At 34.4% G+C, this 20,062-nt stretch overlaps 1 protein-coding gene across 1 annotated transcript; it reads right to left on the bottom strand.

Annotated features, from left to right (window-relative positions):
• Positions 1-1,461: 1,461 nt before the first annotated feature.
• Positions 1,462-3,402, bottom strand: LOC117917944 (putative pentatricopeptide repeat-containing protein At5g59200, chloroplastic). Its single transcript, XM_034834425.1, has one exon. It carries the CDS (start codon positions 3,389-3,391, stop codon positions 1,490-1,492), a length of 1,902 nt encoding a protein of 633 aa, XP_034690316.1. The 5' UTR covers positions 3,392-3,402; the 3' UTR covers positions 1,462-1,489.
• Positions 3,403-20,062: the final 16,660 nt, after the last annotated feature.

Below are 20,062 nucleotides of genomic sequence, written 5' to 3'. Positions count from 1 at the left end.
AGATCTATATTAAGGATCAAGCAAGATAAGGAAGCCAAAAGAGATAAAAGGGATGCACATCTTGTCTCTTCAGATCATGAACAAACTACTTGAAACTGCTGCAAAGAACAAGTACAGGGACAAGATTGAAGCATTTGATGTGGAAAGATTTGGATTTGATCTTTTACAATGTCCCCGGAGTAGTCAAAGTAACTTCACTCTCAGTTAATGTTGTTTCTAACAGACATCTACGTAATATACAGAGACAAATGGAGTAAGTTAACCCTTGCTCCTTGTAGCAAAATAATTGTCTTGTTCTCTTTTCAGTTTCCACGTCCCCAATTCTAATTGCAGCAAGGAATGGTATTATGGAAATGTTAGAGAAAATCCTGCAAGTGTTTCCCATGGCACCATTTATGACACAGACAGAGAAGATGGAAGGAACATAGTGCTGTTGGGAGTGGAGGGTAGGCAATCTCATATATATAACTTGCTAAAGAGTACTCATCTTGATAAAGACTCTTGTATTCCATGCAAAGGATACGGACAGGAATAATGCACTGCATCTAGCTGAAAAGCTACAAAATTGTGAAAGCTGGTTTATCTCCACCAGCATGTTGTAAAATCAAGAGGGAAGTCAAGTGGTTCGATGTCTGTAAAACTCATCAAGGTGTCATATATGAGCCATTAATTATCAATCCTAGGCTTTACTTAACATTCAGTACCTGGGTTTAATGCAATATGTGAAGAATTCCTTGTCACCAGATGTCATTGTTAGTCTAAATGGGCGTCTAAAGAGGCCAAAGGGGATCTATATGGAAGCAAAGAATGGCTCAACAGCGCATGCAATTCCTGCTCTTTCATTGCAGCTCTAATAGCAATGAAAGAGCTGTACCAAGCGGAGAACCAACACACTTGCAAACCAATTTTCCAGCACCATTTGGCCTTCAAATTTTTTGCAATTGCATTACTCTTTGTTCTTTGCTCTTCCTTCATCTCATTGCTCATATTTTTCACCCTTCTCACCTCCCAGTACCAGTATAAATATTTTGGTAAGAACTTGCCTTGGAATCTTTTATTCAGTTTGACCTCTCTCTTTATATCTGTGGCTGCCATGTTGTTATGCTTCAGCTGTGGGCATTTTTTGATGCATGACAATAATTTGAAATGTGCTACAATTCCAATATATGGACTAACCTGCTCGGCAGTAATGTACTTTGCTCTCCAGCAGTTGCCATCATATGTTGTTCTTGTGAAGGCTACATTTGAGAATGTACCTGAGCGTTTGTATGATGAGGATCCATTGTAGGATTCATATTCCCTTTGTCTGAGCTTTAGGACATTATGCCATGGTGATGGCAAGATCCAACATTAATTGATGTAATCTTTCAGCTGTTGTGTCTTTGAAATATATATGATGGTAATCTTCCCCCTGGGCTGATCTTCATCAAATTTGCGAAATAAATAGAAGATTCTCAGAGCTTTGAAAGGAACTATAAAGCAATTTATTTCACCAATAATCTCCACAAGAACAAGCCCCATTTTCAAAATAATGGAACCGATTCCGATCTCTCACCACAATCTTTCTCCTGGTAATTTTAGCAATGAGTTTGATAGCTGAGTGGCAGTCATAGCATACTCTTAGATTCTTCATGACCCGAATCACGGTACATGGTTCAGTCGAAATTAGGCCATAGCATATGGCAAGCCTCTCACTGTGTATTGCTAAAGCCCATTCCTTTTCTCCATCTTCAATATCCTGCAAAACTACCTCCTTCTCTGGATGGTATCCTTCCAGTCTTAGTAGTCGGTTCAACTCCTCCAACTTTTCATAAATTCTTTCCTTCCGAGGGTGTCTTAGGTCTCCCAAAAGGAACTCATGAATCTCATTGTTCACTTCAATGGAACTGCAACCAGGTTCCTTCTGCATTCCAGCCTCCTTCATCTTTGCTCTCACTTGTGCTGCCTCTTTCCATTTCCCAGATGAAGCATATACATGTGACAACAGAACATAAGTTCCTGAATCTGCCTGTCCACGATCCTCCAATACTTTTGCAACCTGCTCACCTAATTCAAGGTTCTTATGCATTTTACAAGCACTTAGCAAAGTCCCCAACATAATATGGTCTGGTGTCATCTTCATCGTTCTAATTAAGTCATAAGCCTCCTCAAGGCGACCAACCCGACCAAGAAGATCAACCACGCATCCATAGTGCTCAATCTGTGGTTCAACCCCGTAATCTCTTGTCATGGAATGAAATATCTTGAATCCGAAATCAACCAAACCTCCATGACTGCATGCATTTAGGACACCAACAAAGGTAACATTAGTTGGTCTAAGCCTTCGCCCAATCATTACCCGAAACAATTCAATAGCTTGTCTGCTCTTCCCATTCATGGAAAGTCCAGAAATCATGGTATTGTAAGTGATGACATCACGATCTTTCATCTCATCAAACACTGTTTGTGCTTCATCTATGCTGCCACACCGTGAATACATGTTAATCAGGGCATTGCCCACAAAAAGATTGAGCTCAATTTCAAACTTCCTCATGTATGAGTGAACCCATCGCCCAATCTCCAATGCTCCCAACTGCGAACAGGCTGATAACACACAAACAATGGTGAACTCATTAGGCCTCACATTCTCCTCTTGCATTCCCCTAAACGCCTCCAAAGCTCTATTCATCTCTTCATTTCTCACAAAGCCATCAATCATCGCTGTCCAACAAACCGTATCCTTTCTCCTGACCCGACTAAAAACGGCACCGGCTTCCTCAACCAGTCCCTGATCACTATAAGAGGAGATCATCACAGTGGACGCGACAACATCTTCAGGCATTTCTTCAAATACCCGACGTGCATCTCCCAATTCCCCGCATTTTCCGTATAACTCCATGATCCTCAACCTCACCAAACGGTTTGAGCTGAACCCCAGCTTCAAAGCCCGGCTGTGGACCTCTCTCCCTTCCTTCAAAGCCAATTGGGAGCCACATGCTTTCAAAATGGAGGCCATTAAGTAATTATCAGGCAGAATTGACTCATAGAGCATTCTGGAATACAGCTGAATGGCATCAAGATAGTTTCCTGATGACACAAAGCCATCAATGAGAGCAGTGTAGAGATAGACATTTGGGTTGTGAGTGTATTGAAAAATCCTGGAGGCATAGTCAATAGCATGGCACTTGGAGCATGAGCGAAGGAGCTCAAAGACCATGAAGGGGTCTTGGGAATGGCCATTTCTGATGAGTTGAGCATGGATTGGGAGGACTTGGTTGATGTGTTTGGATCTCTGCAACAGTGAGATTATTTGTTTTTGATCGAGGGGTTTCAATGATTTTGGGTTTGAATTTGAATTTGGATGAGGTTGTGGAGAAGGCCCAGAAAAGGGCAGTGAGGCAGCAAAAGTCATGGAAGCGTATGGGCATGGCATGGTGGAATTTCCCAATTGGGCCAATGCCATCTTGATTTTTCAGCTTTAGTGAGAAGGCTTTTGAGCCTCCATTGCCTAGAAAAAATTTTCTTTTAGGAAAACAACCCATTCATTTTCTTGCTTCTGGATGACGTGGCTTTCCATGCGAGGCTTGCAAATTTTCTTGATTCATTTTCTCCAATTTATATATATATATATATAGCAAAATAGCAAGATGACAATTGTTAAATGCAGTTCTTAGTTGTTTTTAAAGTCAACATTTTGCTGTAGGTACTTTTATTTTTATTTTCTTGAATGCTACTTTTGGATATAGGTAATTAAATATCAATGAAAGGTGAATAGAGTTCAAAAAAATGATTATATTTAAATTAATTAAAATTTCATGTATTTTTAAATTATTTAATGAAAAAAAATTAAGTGAGTTGAGTTTAAGAAAGTGATTATATTGTTTGAAAATTATTTTTTAAAATCTGCTCTTGGGCAAATTACTTTTCAATAATACCTTTCAAAGAACCAAAAGCCGACAAAAAGGATGTTTTGATTGTTATAAAATATGAAAATTTATTATAAGAACTTCTAAATGATTATCTATATTCATGCAAATATCTTTATGACTCTTTATAAAAGGAAAATACCTAATAATGAAATGATATTTTAGTTTTTTATAAGTACTTTTATATATATATATATATATATATATTTTAATACAACATGTTATCAACAGAAGACTATAGCCAATGGTTTGAAATATCATCCATTTTTTCTTTTCAAGATTTCCACATCAAATGTTACGAGAAAGTATGTAGTAACGTGAGTTTTTTTTTTAATTATGTAATCACTATAATTATGCATTATTTTATGTTATTTTATCATAATTTAATGCTATGTAAAATAAATGTTAAAAGTCATATCAACTAGAAGCTATATGAAAAATATTCGGTTTATATATGATCAAAAGTTATGTAAGTATTATTATTTATAACCAGAAGTTATAAAAAAATTAAAAGTTTATAATATATATAGAGAGAGAGAGAGTGTGTGTGTGTGTTTATTGGGTTCGACCATATTCAACAATCAAAGTTGTGACCTGAATTTTTCCAATCATGCTACTCTAGTTAATTTTTTTTTTCAATGGTACATGATCTCTTTTATTTATTATCATTTGTATAATGAATATAATAAATTTAAACCAAAAAAAAAAGATTAAGACCTATTAGTGGATGATTTTTATTAAAAAAATCTAAAACATTATCTAATAGATTTCTTTTATTGTTAATTAAATTTGTCGTAGCCATTTATGTTCAGACTTCTATGTCTTCTTATACAAATTTGTGAAATTCATGTAAGAAAAAGTTATATGAAAAATATTTTTATAATTCAATGTTATGCAATCTTTGTTTTTAAATTTTGTTATAATTAAATCATGTTAAATGATTTATGGCATAAAGCTATGAAAATAAACTTATAGATATCATTCACAGATTTTTATAATAAAAAAATATTTCAAAGCTTGAGGTATGCAAATATTATATTTTATTGCAATAAAATTTCTTATAACTAGAAGTTATAAGAAAATTATTCTCTTTCATTTTTGTTATTAGTTAATTTAGTATAATTTTTATTCTAGGTTTAGTTTTCTTTATATATAATTCTAATTAATTAATATATGTGAAATCATATAAAAATGAGAAATTCTCAACTTGTAACTATGAAGAACAATATAATTATGATAAATTTTCATAACTGATCGAAAGTTATGAAGGAATTATATGAAATTTTCATTTTTGAATTGAATTATTGAAATTCTTATTTTGATCCAATTTAAATTTGATTTGATTGTATCCTCACTATTAACTTTAAACTATAGATCGAGGTTGAACTTTATGAAATTGTACATTCTATATTATGGAAAAAAATTATTAATTTTTTAATACATACATATGTCATAATTATTAGTTGTGTGCATAAAATATCAAGTAGATTTATTCAAAATATATGTCTCATATATTGTACAATATATGTAATAGTTAATGTTAATATACATCAAGTAAACTTGATTGCAAACTCTGGAAGAGATAAAATTATATCACTAATGGCATATAATTTTATATAAATGACACTTTACATTCTATTGAAATTTAGAAGTATCTAATATGACTAACATGTTCCCAAGATAAATAATAATGTATCAACTCATTACAAGCCATGTAAACATATATTATAAAACTAGAAGCTTTTACCTAGTGACTAGTTTATTTATACTCCTAAAGGGTAGTATGATATGTGCAAATATTATTTTGATGAGACAAACTTTTTCATCGATAATGGTAGGAAATTGATTCCAAAAGAACAACATGAAATTTCTTGGAATTGTTTTTATACAAGTGAATAGGGTATATTGAAGTCCATTAAGGATAATTAACTAACATAGAGTGGATACACACTTGAAGTGTGGTAAAATAATTGAATCAAAAAATAATGTCTTAATAGAACAAGTGGCTATTATAACAAAAAATGAATTCCAAAATATGCTTAAAGCATAATAAACATGTCAACTCAAAGGATGTACTTCCTTAGAAGAGGAAAACACAAAGAAAAACATATAAAAAATTTGGTGCTCTTGAAGAGGCCACAACATGATTGATCAATCCAAAATTAAGAAATTTATAGTCCTTAAAGAGGTATATATTGAACAAATAGTCCTCGAAGAAGCACATGTTGAACAAATAGCTCTAAAGAGGTACTATTTGAACAAATAGTTCTTAAAAATAGACAAATTGAATGAATAACCTTGAAGAGGTATAAATCAAATGAATGGCCCTTGGAGAAGCATAGATACCTCTATATGTAAAAATAAAAGAGATTTCATGAGTAATGAACATGATAGGAGGAAGATGAGATCAACATAACATCATAGATAATTCATCTTCTTTTTAGATGAGCTTTGATACTATAAGAAATGATGAAGATTTAAAAATAATAAATTATACAAGAATGTTGACATTAGAAATAATTGACCAAAATGAAAAGATGCAATACATACCAAGTTAGACTTATTGATGAAATGAGGAGTATTTAGACTTGTAATCCAATGTTAGAATATGTCAAGCCTATTGAATATAAATAGACTTGAAATCTATAAATGGACTTGAAGTCTAAAACTTGAAGACGTAAAAAGTATTGGATATCAATGGATATAAAGCAAAAATTATAGCACAAGATTTCCTGCATAATAATTCAATCATATGATTGATAACTCATTATATACATATATGTATGTTAAAATCCCCAAAGGATTCAAAATGCTTTAAAATGAACAAAGCAACCCAATCTTTAAAGAATTAAGATGTTTGCAACAAATAATTCCTTGAAGGATTAACATATGAAGTTATAATTGAAAATATCATAACATACTCTAGATAATGTCATATGACATAATTAAATTTTGTTCTTGTATGAATTAAAATAGAGGTTTATAATTGTTACAAAAAGTTTATTATTGCTACAATCTTTACTAGAACTCCTAAAGAGTTTATAAGAACGGTTAATTATCTAGTGAAAGATCTTAGAAAACAAAAATTTTGTTTCAGCTTGTAGATTAAGCACTTTCCAAATAGAATGTTAGTCCATCAGTCAGTTTACAAAGAAAGTCTTAAAGCTCTTTCATATGTTAAAATCACATTCATTAAGATATCTGATGTAGTTTGTTTAGTTAAAGTGAAACAGAACCTCTTTTGTGTTAAAGAAGATAATGAAGAATTGCTTGGTGTAGAAATACCTTTATCTCAGTGTTATTAATGCACTAATGTATATTGCATATTGTACATGATTAAATATGACATTTTGTCAACTTACTTTCAAGAGATAGTTTTATAAAATTCGAAAACATTGGAATAGAGTCAAACATGTACTATGATATCTTAATGGAACAATCGACATTTGTTTATTTTATTTAAAAGGATCATAATCTCAACAATTTGGATATGTTGATGTTGGCTAACTCTCAAACCCCTATAAAGCTCAATCTCAAATAGGAACCTATTAATGCAACAATATCATGAAGATCAATCATGAAAATAATAGTAACCACTTCTTACGATCATTTGGAGACACTCTCAATTTATGAAGCAAGTCATGAATGCGTATGGATAAGGTCAATGATCCAACATATTTGGGAATCAGTTGATTATCCTCTATCAAAGTTAATGTTTTTTGTATTGCACAAATTATAGGAGAATTTATGAAAAAGCAATAGAACTAATTAGTATATCTCTCCTAAATTATTCTATATTCACAAGCTCTAAGATGATAGCAAAATTGATGTTCAGTAGATCTTATCATACGGTAATCTAGTAGAGTTATTTACAAAATCTTTACCATGAACTACATTCAAAAGGTTAAGATACAATATTGATATGCAAAAATTAAGAGATCGATCTTTTAGTTGAAGTGTTGAAGAAAATATAATCATGTCTACATGGGGAGGATAATATTGATATGGATATACTACACTCTTTTTTTCTTCGTCCACGTTTTATCCTACTGGGTTTTATTGATAACATCTTCAACAAGGTTGTTTTAAGGATAAAATCATTTTAAAAATATTGTACTCTTTTTCCTTCTCTAGGGTTTTTCTTATTAGGGTTTTTGTAGTAAGGTTTTAAGAAAACACATTCCTATAATCATCTAAAAGGGAATGTTATAAAATATGAAAATTTATCAGATTGTGGGAACTTATGAATAATAATCCATATTGATGTTAATCTCTCTCCTAACTCTCTATAAAAGGGAAAAACCTAATAATGAAATGATATTCTATTTTTTTTAGTACTCCTATTTATTCTCTTCTCTTTTCTTTTTCTCATTCATTTATTTTACTACATAGATAAATAAATTTTAATTGTTTTATACAATAGTTTTTTTTTTTCTATTTGGATTTTTCTTTTTTTAAACAATTTATAAACTTAATTTATATAATATCAATTAAATTTAGTAAATAAATTGAGTTTCAATAAATTATAAATTTTATTATTTGTTTTTAGTAAAAAATCAATTATGCCTTTATGAAGATTTTGAAACCCATATTTTATATGCAATTATCATTTTGAAAAACTATAATTTATAATTTAAAATAATAATGAGTAACAATATTTTATTTAAAATAAAATTAAAAACAAGCAAAACTCAATTTTTTAAATATGTAAATAAGCAACATGTTTCATGGCATATACCCATTTAGTATTTAATAAGAACAAAATATTTTAGACTAGTTTTGATTTATTCTATAATTAATTGTGTCAATTTTTTGAGTTCTAAATTATTCTTAAAAAATTTGAAGAATCTAAAGTATTAGGCTTGCTTGATTTGGTCTATTTAAAATCTATCCTAGTATAATTTAAAAAAATATAGTTGTGTGTAAAAAAGAAACTTGATATATTATTATTCAAACTTGATATATAATTTTTTTTTAGTACTAATTGGTGTTGGGAACTCTAGATTACTTCATTCCCTATCCTTGGATCTCATAGGGTGCATGCAACTATTCCTAAGGCTCTCTACAACTAATGCAGTAGAAACATATGACCATAAAAACCATATTAGGATAAAGATTTAGAGAAAAAAAACGTTCATATTTGTGATCTTGATGTTCCTAGATCAAAATCCATCTGATGAAGAACATGCTTGAAAAATCTAGAGGTTTCATACACCTAGATTTTCCATCTAATGACTCGAACCACAATCTTGACATTCCAAAGGGTGAGCAATGGAAGGGAGGAAGCTTTGACTATCTATTTCTCTCTAGATGTGGAAGATGATTAATTGAAAGTCATTAGGAAACCCTAACCCATAAGGAAGTATTTATAAGGTTGTCCACTAGACTTAAGTAACTTGAGCTCATTAAGGTTTGGGTTACTTAATCTAACCCAAAATGAGTCTTAATTGATTAATTAATCACATAAGGCTATCTAATTAATCAATTAGCCCAATTCAGAGACTTTGTTCATTATTCCTTGTACAACCTTGTGTAATTACCAAACCACCCTTATGCACAAGAATGAACCTAAAGCTAGTCCAACCTTCATAAACCATGTCATCATGGTATATAAGCTCATATTAGGGACCACTAGGACCCATAGGAGTATTGGCTCCCACATAATCCAATTCTAAAGTTGATTCATCATTCCACTAAAAATAATCAACTGCACTCTAGTACCCTATGTAAATAACAAGGAGACGAAGGTTGGATTCATGACCTACTATCCACTACATAGAGACTCCTCATTAACCGATATCCATAATCTAACAAGGGAGTGCTATAATCTATTAAGATTACCTCTCAAATATTTTAGTTACAAATCTAACTTATTATGTGATCAACTGACATACTCTAACTCTAAGGAGCATATTTCAAATTCCATTAAAGGAATTACTATGACCACAAATTCCACAATTACATGTCCTTTAAATCACATAAGGGGATACATTGTCTCAATCTCATGAGATATCATGATGTCTCTAATAAGAATACCTATTGTCATCAGCCTTCATCAACAATGACCCAATCTATAAGGATATATGACTACTTTAGAGTCTCACCCATAGGTCAAAGCCTCCTATTGATTTTGTCACAAACTCAATATCCTCTTAAGGTTGAGAGTCCATGCAATATAGTAACTTGGTGAATCATGACAATTGATAGCCTTGCGTCATGATTCACCATAGGTCCCGTCTAGTGCGCATCACATACACTAGTGCACTCACCATGGGAAGCTCATCCCGATGACCAAGACAAGTCATCCCTCTAATTAAGGGGTGATGCATTATAGTCTCTATTTGATTGCGTAAATCCATGAATCGACTGTGAACAACTTATCTATCTATAAGAAACTCATGACTCATATCTTTTGTACAACTCCTAATACACCTAAATCATGTATATTATAAAAATATATGGGTTGAATGCCCAAAAATCAATGTCAATATACCAGAAGGATAACAAAGGAACAATTAAGTTTAACTTTGTTACATCATGTCTTGATTTAGGGGCTCAATCTAACAAATTAGATTTCACTTAATATAAAGCTCATTTGTTTAGTAAGGAAATTCATGAAATTATAGTTATGCATAAAGGGAAAGTAATAGGACTATTATAAATTAGTCTTAGTCCATGAATTTGTGGTAATGATTGAGTTATTTTTTAGTTTGAAATTATTTTCTAAAATTAATGGACATATTATATTAAGGAATTCAACTCGTATAAGTCTTGCTTTATTTAATCATATTTTTCTAATATGAAAATTTGGAAATAGTTCTACCATAATAGAAACTATAGAGCTATTCTAGACCAACCATCCACAAATTTGCTTATATTGATTTATTCAATATGTGAATTCCAAATTATTTTCAAAATTATTACACTTACCAATTAATGAATCTATGTATCAAGTCTTACTTTATATTGAGTTTATTTTCCTAGAAATAATATAAAAAGATAGTTATGTAACTAATTCACTAATATTGGTTTGATTCTAAGTTCCATGACTTTCAACTATTAGTTGAATCAATTTTTAAATTTCAAATTATTTTTAATTTCAAAATGCTTGATGGATATAGTACAAGAAGTTGTGTGAAAGACCCTTTCAGTTCCAATTAAATAAATATATGTAGCAGTTAGCAACTTACAATTATATTTTTCAATAATCAATTAGTGTTTTCCTGGAAAACAAAAATTTAGGACTTAGTTTAATGTTGCATCTCATTGCTTACATGTGGGATGTTCAACTATTATTTTATTATCTTATTAGAAACTCGTGGGATGTTCATTTTGATTCAATTTCAGAAGATTTCCAAATCATTCATCAATTTACATGCATATATATATATATATATATATATATATGTATGTATGTATGTATGTATGTATATTACTCAAATTAACAATTACTTTTTATTGTTTTTTTTTAAGAGAAAGACTCACACAAAGATGCTTGTTTTTAAGTTTTTTATTTTTATTTGTTTGCAATCTTTCCTAGTCATTTTTTTTAAGAAACCAAAAGTAATTTTTTTTTCTTTAGATTCCATGTAGACAACAAAAATAAGAATCAAAGAAAATTTTATTTTAAAATTGTGATGATTGGTTCAAGATTTGTATTGAGTGCCACATAGGCCAAAGTTGATTGTTTCTATTAGAAGTTATTATACCAGTTAGTTTATATGCTGCATATATATAGGGGTATAAAGAATCTTGTTGTAACATAATAAGATTTTACTTCAATAAAGGTTTTGTTTGAGATAAAACAAAGAAGATTTTCTTAGTAAGTTTTTTTTTGGGAAATCAAACACACACGAAGAGGGAAGATATTTGTGAGAAGCTTGTACTCAAAGTTCATCAATAAGAATATGTTTTTTTTTTTTTTATTCTTTTCCATTTTGCTTTCTTTGAATTCCTAGTGTGAGTATATTGGCACAACAATTGGTGCAATGAGCATGGACCTTTAGATTACAAACTATTTGAGAAAAGGTTTGCTTGAAAAAAAAAATGATCTTCAATGGCAATGGCTAAGTTCAAAGTGGATAAATCAAGATGAAAGCTCTTTTGGTTTATCAAGGGTTGTCAAGTGCAATTGATGGTGATGTCATGATTAAACTCAAAGAATCAGATAAAAATAAGGCAGCAAAGGTGGAATCGAAGGATCATAGTACAATCTTGTTGAGTCTTGGTGATAAAGTATTGAGGAAGGTCTTTGAAGAAACTAATACTTTTGCAATTTGGAGTAAACTTGAATCTTTATACATGAAAAGGTCTTTGTAAAATAAGTTGTAATTGAAAAAGAAGCTTTATACTCTTCAAATGGAAGAATGGAAAGACATGAGGAAGCATCTTGATGAATTCAACAAGATAATGTTGAATCTCAACAAGATTGGTGTCAAGATTGAAGAAGAAGATCATGCCATCATTTTTCTTAGCCCACTTCCCAAACTTTATGAGCATTTTGTCGATACCATGTTATATGGTAAACAAACTCTAACCATGGCAGAGGTTAAAGCAATGTTGAATTCTAAAGAGTTGTAGAGAAAATCAAAGGGTAAAGAAAAATCTGATGGTAAAGGCCTCATAGCTCAGAGAAGACCTCAAAAGAGGGGTAACAAAAATTCAAGAGGAAAATCCAAATCAAAATCCAAAGTTGGAAGAAAATGTTTCTTTTGCCACAAGAAAGGACATTATAAAAAGGAATGTTATGAAAGGAGAAGAAACTGGCAGAAAAAAATGGTGACAAGGGTGATGTTTCAGTTGCATCTGATGGGTATGAGTCTTTAGATGTTTTAGTGGCTTCGATTAATGACACAGGGGAACAATGGGTATTGGACTCAGGGTATTCATTTCATATGAGCTCTCACAAGGATTGGTTCTAAGACCTTTATGAATGTCAAGGTGGTCTAGTGCTTCTTGGTAACAATAAGGCCTATAAGGTTTCGGGTATAGGCTATATTTGTGTCAAGATGTTTGATAGATGCATTAGAATTCTTCAAGAAGTCAGGTATGTTCCAGAGCTTAAATGAAACTTGTTGTCAATTGGCATGTTTGATAAGAATGACTGCTCAATTAAGGTTGATAATGGAATTATGAAAGTATCAAAGAGTGTTATGGTTATCATGAAGGGAGTACTATCTAATGATCTTTATATTCTAATTGGTAAGACTGTTATGGGAACAACTACATTAGTCATTGATCTTTAATATGAAAGAACAAAACTGTGGCACTTAAGGCTCGGGCATGTTGGTGAACGAGGTTTATATGAACTTGGAAAACAAGGATTGCTAAGTGGTGATGAAATTTCTAAGCTAGATTTCTGTGAAAATTGTATATATGGGAAGGCTTCCTGTGTGAAGTTCAATGCTTCAAAACATACTACACAGGCTATATTAGACTATGTGCACTTAGATTTGTAGGTTCCTTCAAAGGTAGCACCAAAAGGTGGAACTTATTACTTCATGACTATAATAGATGACTACTCTAGGAAGGTATGGGTGTATTGTTTGAATTCCAAAGATCAAGTTCTTAATGTGTTTAAAACATGGAAGGCGTCACACCCCTGATAGTCTGCCCAATTTTTCATTGAGTGTGCGGTGTTAAGAACCCTTCCTTAGCCAACCTTTCTTTTCAACCCTTATAAAAGCAATGTAACAAGCCACAACAATTATGGGATCACCCTTCCCAAGTTGTATTATTCCAATCTCTACAAGAATACAAAATTTCTTTCAAAGTGTCTCAACACTTTGCTTGAGTCAGAGTACAATGCTTAAACTCCTAAGCATTCAAGAAACATCATCCACCCTTTGTCTCAAAGATGCAAGGGGTTTTTTATATGATCCAGCCTATAGTTTACAATTCAAATTTCAAACCAATGAGCCTGCTGGTGGTTATGCAACCGTCATAACTGCTTGCATAACCACCTAGTTGGAGACACATTTTCAGACCAAGGCGTCTCTTCGCACCAACCACTAGCATCACAGCCATCTGTCAGTCTCTTGTTGCTCAATGTTGTCCTAATTACCTGTTGCCACTAGTTAGTTGTCATTCCCTCAAGCCTTTTCATCAAGCTGTTAATGAGTTCCCCTAACAAGTTGATTCCTCCCCGTAAGGTGCCTCTTGTGAACGGGTGTCCACCAGAGTGTCTCTGATCAAGGCTTTTTTTTTTCCCTGAACTAGCAACATGAATCAACCAGCTGGCCAGGCATCTAATGCATTAGTGTGCCTTCCCTACATTAATGTCTGAGCCTATGCCATGTCAAGGTGCCCATGGCCTGGGCATGTGTTTAGCTCCCCTTGTTAGGTCAAGGCTCTACAATAAGGAGCCATGGCATTGCGCCCATGGTTGTTCATTCCCGGTGCACAGGGCATTATGCCCCTGTTCCATGCATAGTCATCATAGGTTCGAGTCAGTTGCACGTTTAGTGCCCTATCAAACCATGGCATTGCGCACATGGCTTCTCCAGCTGGTTCACTGCACAAGTCTTTAAGTGCCCTCGTGCCAATGAAGGGAGAAGGTAGGTTGCACCAGGCCCCGTGCCATTACGACCAGAGGGTGCACACCACACATGTCGTGGAGCCCAGGTATGCGTGCTTGAGTGTCGTCTGTGTGTCCTAGGCACACCCAAGGCCGTGTCGTGGTGCCCTCTTAGTGAGGTCAAGGCTTGGCCTTAGTGTCCCCTTAAGTCACCTACCTCCCCTTAAAGAGCATTACGAGTCATTCTCAAGATGTTTGGAGTAGACTTCAGACCTGCTTGAGGAGACATAATGGAATATTTAAATAATTACAAATTATATTCCATAATAAACTTCACCTTTCATTTGCACCAACTCCATAGCCCCACATATGTTTGATGTGTGCTAAGTGTGCACGCAGTGCCCGTCTGGTGTGCACACGATGCCAGTCTGGTGCGTGCAGTGCTTGTCTGGCATGTACGCGGTGCCTGTCTGGCTCGCACATAGTCTCATCATTTTATCTCTTGGGGTTTGAACCACCAAACCTCCAAACTATCATTACTCTCTGTCTAGGCTCCCATGGGTACAAGGCCTTCCCATGAGGCCCTTTCCTCCATCATTGGGTCAAGAGGCTAAGTTTCTGACAAACCCACCACTGTCTGTTGAAGTCAACGTCCTCGTCGACTTAGTTTACTAGTATGCCCGAACGGCTTCCTCAAACTGCCACAAAGTAACATCTCTTTCCCATGTAACTTTTGTTTTTTAAGTCCCCTTCCACTAAACCAAGAAATCAGTTCGACGATTCTTTCTACTATGTTCCATGGTTCAGTGATCCAAGATATTTTCCAACTCTTGATCAAATTGTTTCATGACCAAGAAAGGGGTCCACTTTGTCTACAATCTCTCTGTGTCTAGACCTTCATGGTATGGTTTCAAAAAGCTGACATGAAAAGTTGGGTGAAGCTTAAGTATTTCAAGCAGCTTTAATATGTAGGCCACCTACCCCACCCATTTTATTACCTCAAACGGCCCATCATATTTAGGAATTAGACTCCTTTGCCTTGTCTTGCTGCTAATTTTCTTCCATATCTAAGGAGTCAACTCCAGGAGGACCTTGTCCCCAACCTGAAATTCCAAGGGCCACCGGTCACGGTCTGCGTACTTCTTCATTCGTCTGGCTGCCTTCTCTAGACTATCCTGGGCTTCATCAAACATCTCCTGCTGGGACCAAGCCAATTTAAATATTGCAGGGCAATTTCCTCCTGTCTTTTGTTTGGCCACCTCCAAAGGCATTCTTGGTTGCACCCCAATAGCCAATTCAAAGGGACTCATCCCTGTTGTTGAGCTCATTTGCAAATTGTAGCACAACTGAGCAGTGTCAAGCAAATCAACCCAGTTCTTTTGTGTTGTTGTCACATAGTGCTTGAGGCATTCCTCCAATAAGGCATTGATCCTCTCTGTTTGCCCATTAGTCTGAGGATGATTGACTGTGGAAAACTTCAACTCCAAACCCAAGTGTTTGAACAGCTCCACCCAAAAACAACATATGAACCATGCATTCTGATCACTCACTATGTCTCGAGGCAATCCAAAGTGCTTTACAACATGGCTGAAAAACAACCTAGCCACTTCCTCTGCAGGATATGCATCAAGAGCAGGTATAAACACGGAGTACTTAGAAAATCTATCCACAATAACAAAGATAGATTTGAAGTCACGAACCTTTGGAAATCCAGTAATGAAATCCATGGAAATGATTTCCCAAGGTTTTTCTAGAATGGGAAAAGGTTGCAACAACCCTACAACCTTCTTCCTCTCAGTCTTGTCCATCTAACAAACCAGACAGGACTTCACATAAGCCTACACATCCTCACCCATCTTCGGCCAATAATCGGATTTGGCTAACAATGCCAAAGTCCTTTCTTCACCAGGATGGCCTGCCCACTTTGCATCATGAGTTTCCTGCAATAGTTCTCTTCTTAAGCCACCTATAGAAACATTCCATTTTTCTCCTTTTGCCACAAAGAGGTCTCCCTCTATCCAATACCTCTTGATTACACCCTCCTTAACTTGCTGTCTCAACCGACCATATGCAGCATCATGCTCTAAAACTTGCTTGATTCTTTCATTGAAGTCAGAGATGACTTCTGAGAGGGTTGTGATATAAGCGATCTCTCTCTTTCTACTTAGGGCATCAACCATTATGTTATGCCTTCCTAGTCGATGTAACCATTCAAATTTGAAGTCGGCTAAGAACTCCTATCATCGAGCCTGTTTGGGACTCAACTTCTTCTGAGTTTTGAAGAAGGTGTTGGCCACATTGTCAGTGACCACTATGAATATGCTCCTCAACAAGAAATGCCTCCACTGCTGCAAGCAATGAACCACAATTGTCATTTCCTTCTCATGAGTGGAGTATTTTCTGCTTAACACTATTCAACTTTCTATTTTCAAATGCCATAAGGTGCCATTCCTGCACCAAGACCCCACCCAAGGCCCTATTTGAGGCATTTGTTTGGACTTCAAAAGGTAAGTCCAAGTCTAGCAATTGCAACACAGGCTTAGTGGAGATGACTTCTTTTAAGCCTTCAAAGGCTATCTGACATTTCATGCTCCAATCCCAATTGTTGTCCTTTTTCAATAGGTCAGTAAAGGAAGACGCCATTTTTTAATACCCTTTGATGAACCTTCTGTAGTAGTTGGCCAAGTCGAGGAAGAACCACAACTCTGTCAATTTTCTAGAGACTGACCACTCCTTGATAACCTGCATCTTGCCTTTATCCATCCTGATCAGACCTGCATTGATCTTGTGTCCCATAAATGTGATCTCCTTCTGAGCAAACTCACATTTCTCTGGCTTTACATAAAGCCTATGCTCCTTCAGACGTTGGAACACCATTTTTAAATGCTTTTCATGCTCTGTTAGAGTCTAGCTGTACACCACAATATCATCTAGATATACTACCACAAATACATCTAAGTAATCAAACAGGACATCATTCATTAAATTGCAAAAAGTAGCAGGGCCATTAGTTAGCCCAAAGAGCATTACCAAAAACTCGTATGAACCATACCGAGTTACACAGGTGGTTTTCCCTTCATCTTCTACTGCAATCAACACTTGCCAATAGCCTGATCTTAGATCCAACTTAGTGAAATAGGAAGCCTTTCACAATCTGTCAAACAACTCAGTTGCCAAAGGGATAAGGTATTTGTTATTTATGGTCACCTTATTGAGAGCCCTATAATCCACACACATGCGTAAAGAGCCATCGTGCTTATTTTGGAACAACATTGGTGCACTATATAGAGCCCTCGAGGTCTGGATTAGACCTGCATCCAATAATTCCCTCAACTATTTGCGTAGCTCCAACAGTTTTGCAGGAGACATCCTATAAGTGGCTTGAGCCGAGGGCTTTGTTCTAGGTAATAACTCTATCTTGTGGTGAATGGGTCGCCAGGGTGGTAGTTCTTGGGGAGTTCTGCAGGCATCACATCTCTGAACTCCTTCAAAATTTTGACCACTGAATCAGAGACTTCCATAGTTTGTCCCTCCTTGATCTCGATCAAGGCTACAACATATGTATCTTAGCCCCACTTTAATCCCTTCTTTAACTGGATAGCAGACAACATCTTAGGCTGACTCTTACCACCATTATTTACCCTTAAGGCATGCACGAAACAGGGTTGTCTTTCTTCCAGCACTATCAAGCCACCAAGATGTGAGATCAAGGCCACCTTAGCCTTCAGGAGGAAGTCTATGCCAAGGATTATATCGAAATCATCCAAGGGCACACAAAGTAGGCTACACTTGCCCTTCCAACCAACTTGCATGGACACATTGTTAGCTACACCTTGGATCTTCTAGGCTTTTCTATTGACTGTCTTGATCCAACTAGTATCCTTTTCCAATTTCAGTCCCAACTTGGTTGCCTCTCGAGTGGCCTCGAAATTGTGAGTGGCACCTGTAGACCCTCCATTTTGTCCTACTAGCACATGTCTTATTACGTGTTCTTTTGATACTTTACAATAATTCCCTGGTGACCCATTAGGCACCACCTTAGGTCCACTTTGGCACCATAGGCCCATTTAGATGCACTTGACCCATTAGGTACACTCCTAGTTCACCTTGACACTTTCCACTTAGGTCACTTAGGCACTTTTTTCACCTAGGTCACTTAATGTTTTTTTTTTTGGGCTTAATTCCCTTAGATTGATTTCTTGATTGCTTGATTTTTGAGATTAGGAGAGTATTTGGCTTGACTTTGATTTTTTATTGCTTGAGATGAATTTTCGATATTTAATTGTGTCAATTTGATATTTTTGGTTTATTTTATTTTATTTTTTTATTTGTGTTTTAGTTTAATATTTAGATTATTGTTTACATGCATTTGGTATTTATTTATTTTTCTTGTTTTATCTATTTATCCATCTACTTATTTATTTTTAGAAAATTGCATGTGTTGGGGAATCTTATCTTATTATTATTATTAGTATTAGTATTATTATTATTATTATTAGTGTTATTATTATTAGTATTCATTTATTGCATGTTCTTTTTATTATTATGTTATTCTTCTCATTTTTTTAAATGGTTATTTATCTTTATTTTTATTTTATTTTCTTATTTTATTTACTAAAAATAAAAAAAAAATTAAAAAGTAAAAAAAAAATAATAATAATAAATAAATGAAGAGGCATGGGAACCGGCCAGCTACATGGAAAAGTGGTGGAGTTTTTGAAAAATAAAATGAGGAAGAAAATGAGACATGAAAAGAAGAGGAGCTTTGAAAGAAAAAGAGAAGGTTGGTGTTTTCCGAGGAGACTATGAAAAATGGAGCTGGATAAGCAATCTTAAAGGAAAAGAAAGGAAATGAAGAGGTATGGGAAGTCTGATAAGAGTCTGGAGACAAAAAGAAAAAAAAAAAAAAAGAGGAAGGACGTTTGGAAGAAAAAAAATCTGAAATAAGAGAGACTTGAGAAAAAAAAAAAAACAAAGGTTTTGAGAGAAAGTGATTCTCAGAGAGCATTGGAAAAAGGAAGAAATAGAGAGTGGACTTCACCAGAGAGTTGCCGGAATCTAGAGTTTTTCCTGGTTGTTGTGGCCTGAAACCAGGTGGAAGTGCAGTGAGGAGATGCAGATGACATTTTAGTGGAGTTTTTAGAAGGGAAGGAAGATGAAGAGAGAGAGAGAAAAAAAAAACCCTTAGGATGATCAGGAAATAGACCATTTTTTTTAGGAAAGAAGATCAACACAGGTTGAATTTTGATTAGGCGTTCTGGGATTTTTCGAAAGGAAATTTAGCAAATTTTTAGTAGGAGATGAACGCCATTTGGATGACGCACTAGCTAGATTTTGAGGGAGCATTCTGGGGGTTTTCGGAAGTGAAGATTCATCATATTTTGGGATATTCAGAACAAGTTTTAGAGAGCGAGGAGGATTGAGCACAAGAAGACTTCTGGATTAGCAAATCAATCCACCTTTTTGGTGTATTCGGGAATCAACAAACCACGTTTTTGAATAAGAGAAATAGTCCACCTTTTTTATGTCTTTAGGGAGCAACAATCCACATTTTTTTATTGAGAAAAACAATCCAGGTTTTTATGTCTTCGAGGAATAACAACCCACAACCACTCATGGATGGATTATTCTCCATGAAGAT

The sequence above is a fragment of the Vitis riparia genome, chromosome 7 (genome assembly GCF_004353265.1).
Source record: "Vitis riparia cultivar Riparia Gloire de Montpellier isolate 1030 chromosome 7, EGFV_Vit.rip_1.0, whole genome shotgun sequence".
Lineage (NCBI taxonomy): Eukaryota > Viridiplantae > Streptophyta > Magnoliopsida > Vitales > Vitaceae > Vitis > Vitis riparia.
This window is presented reverse-complemented; position numbering and strand designations above follow the sequence as displayed.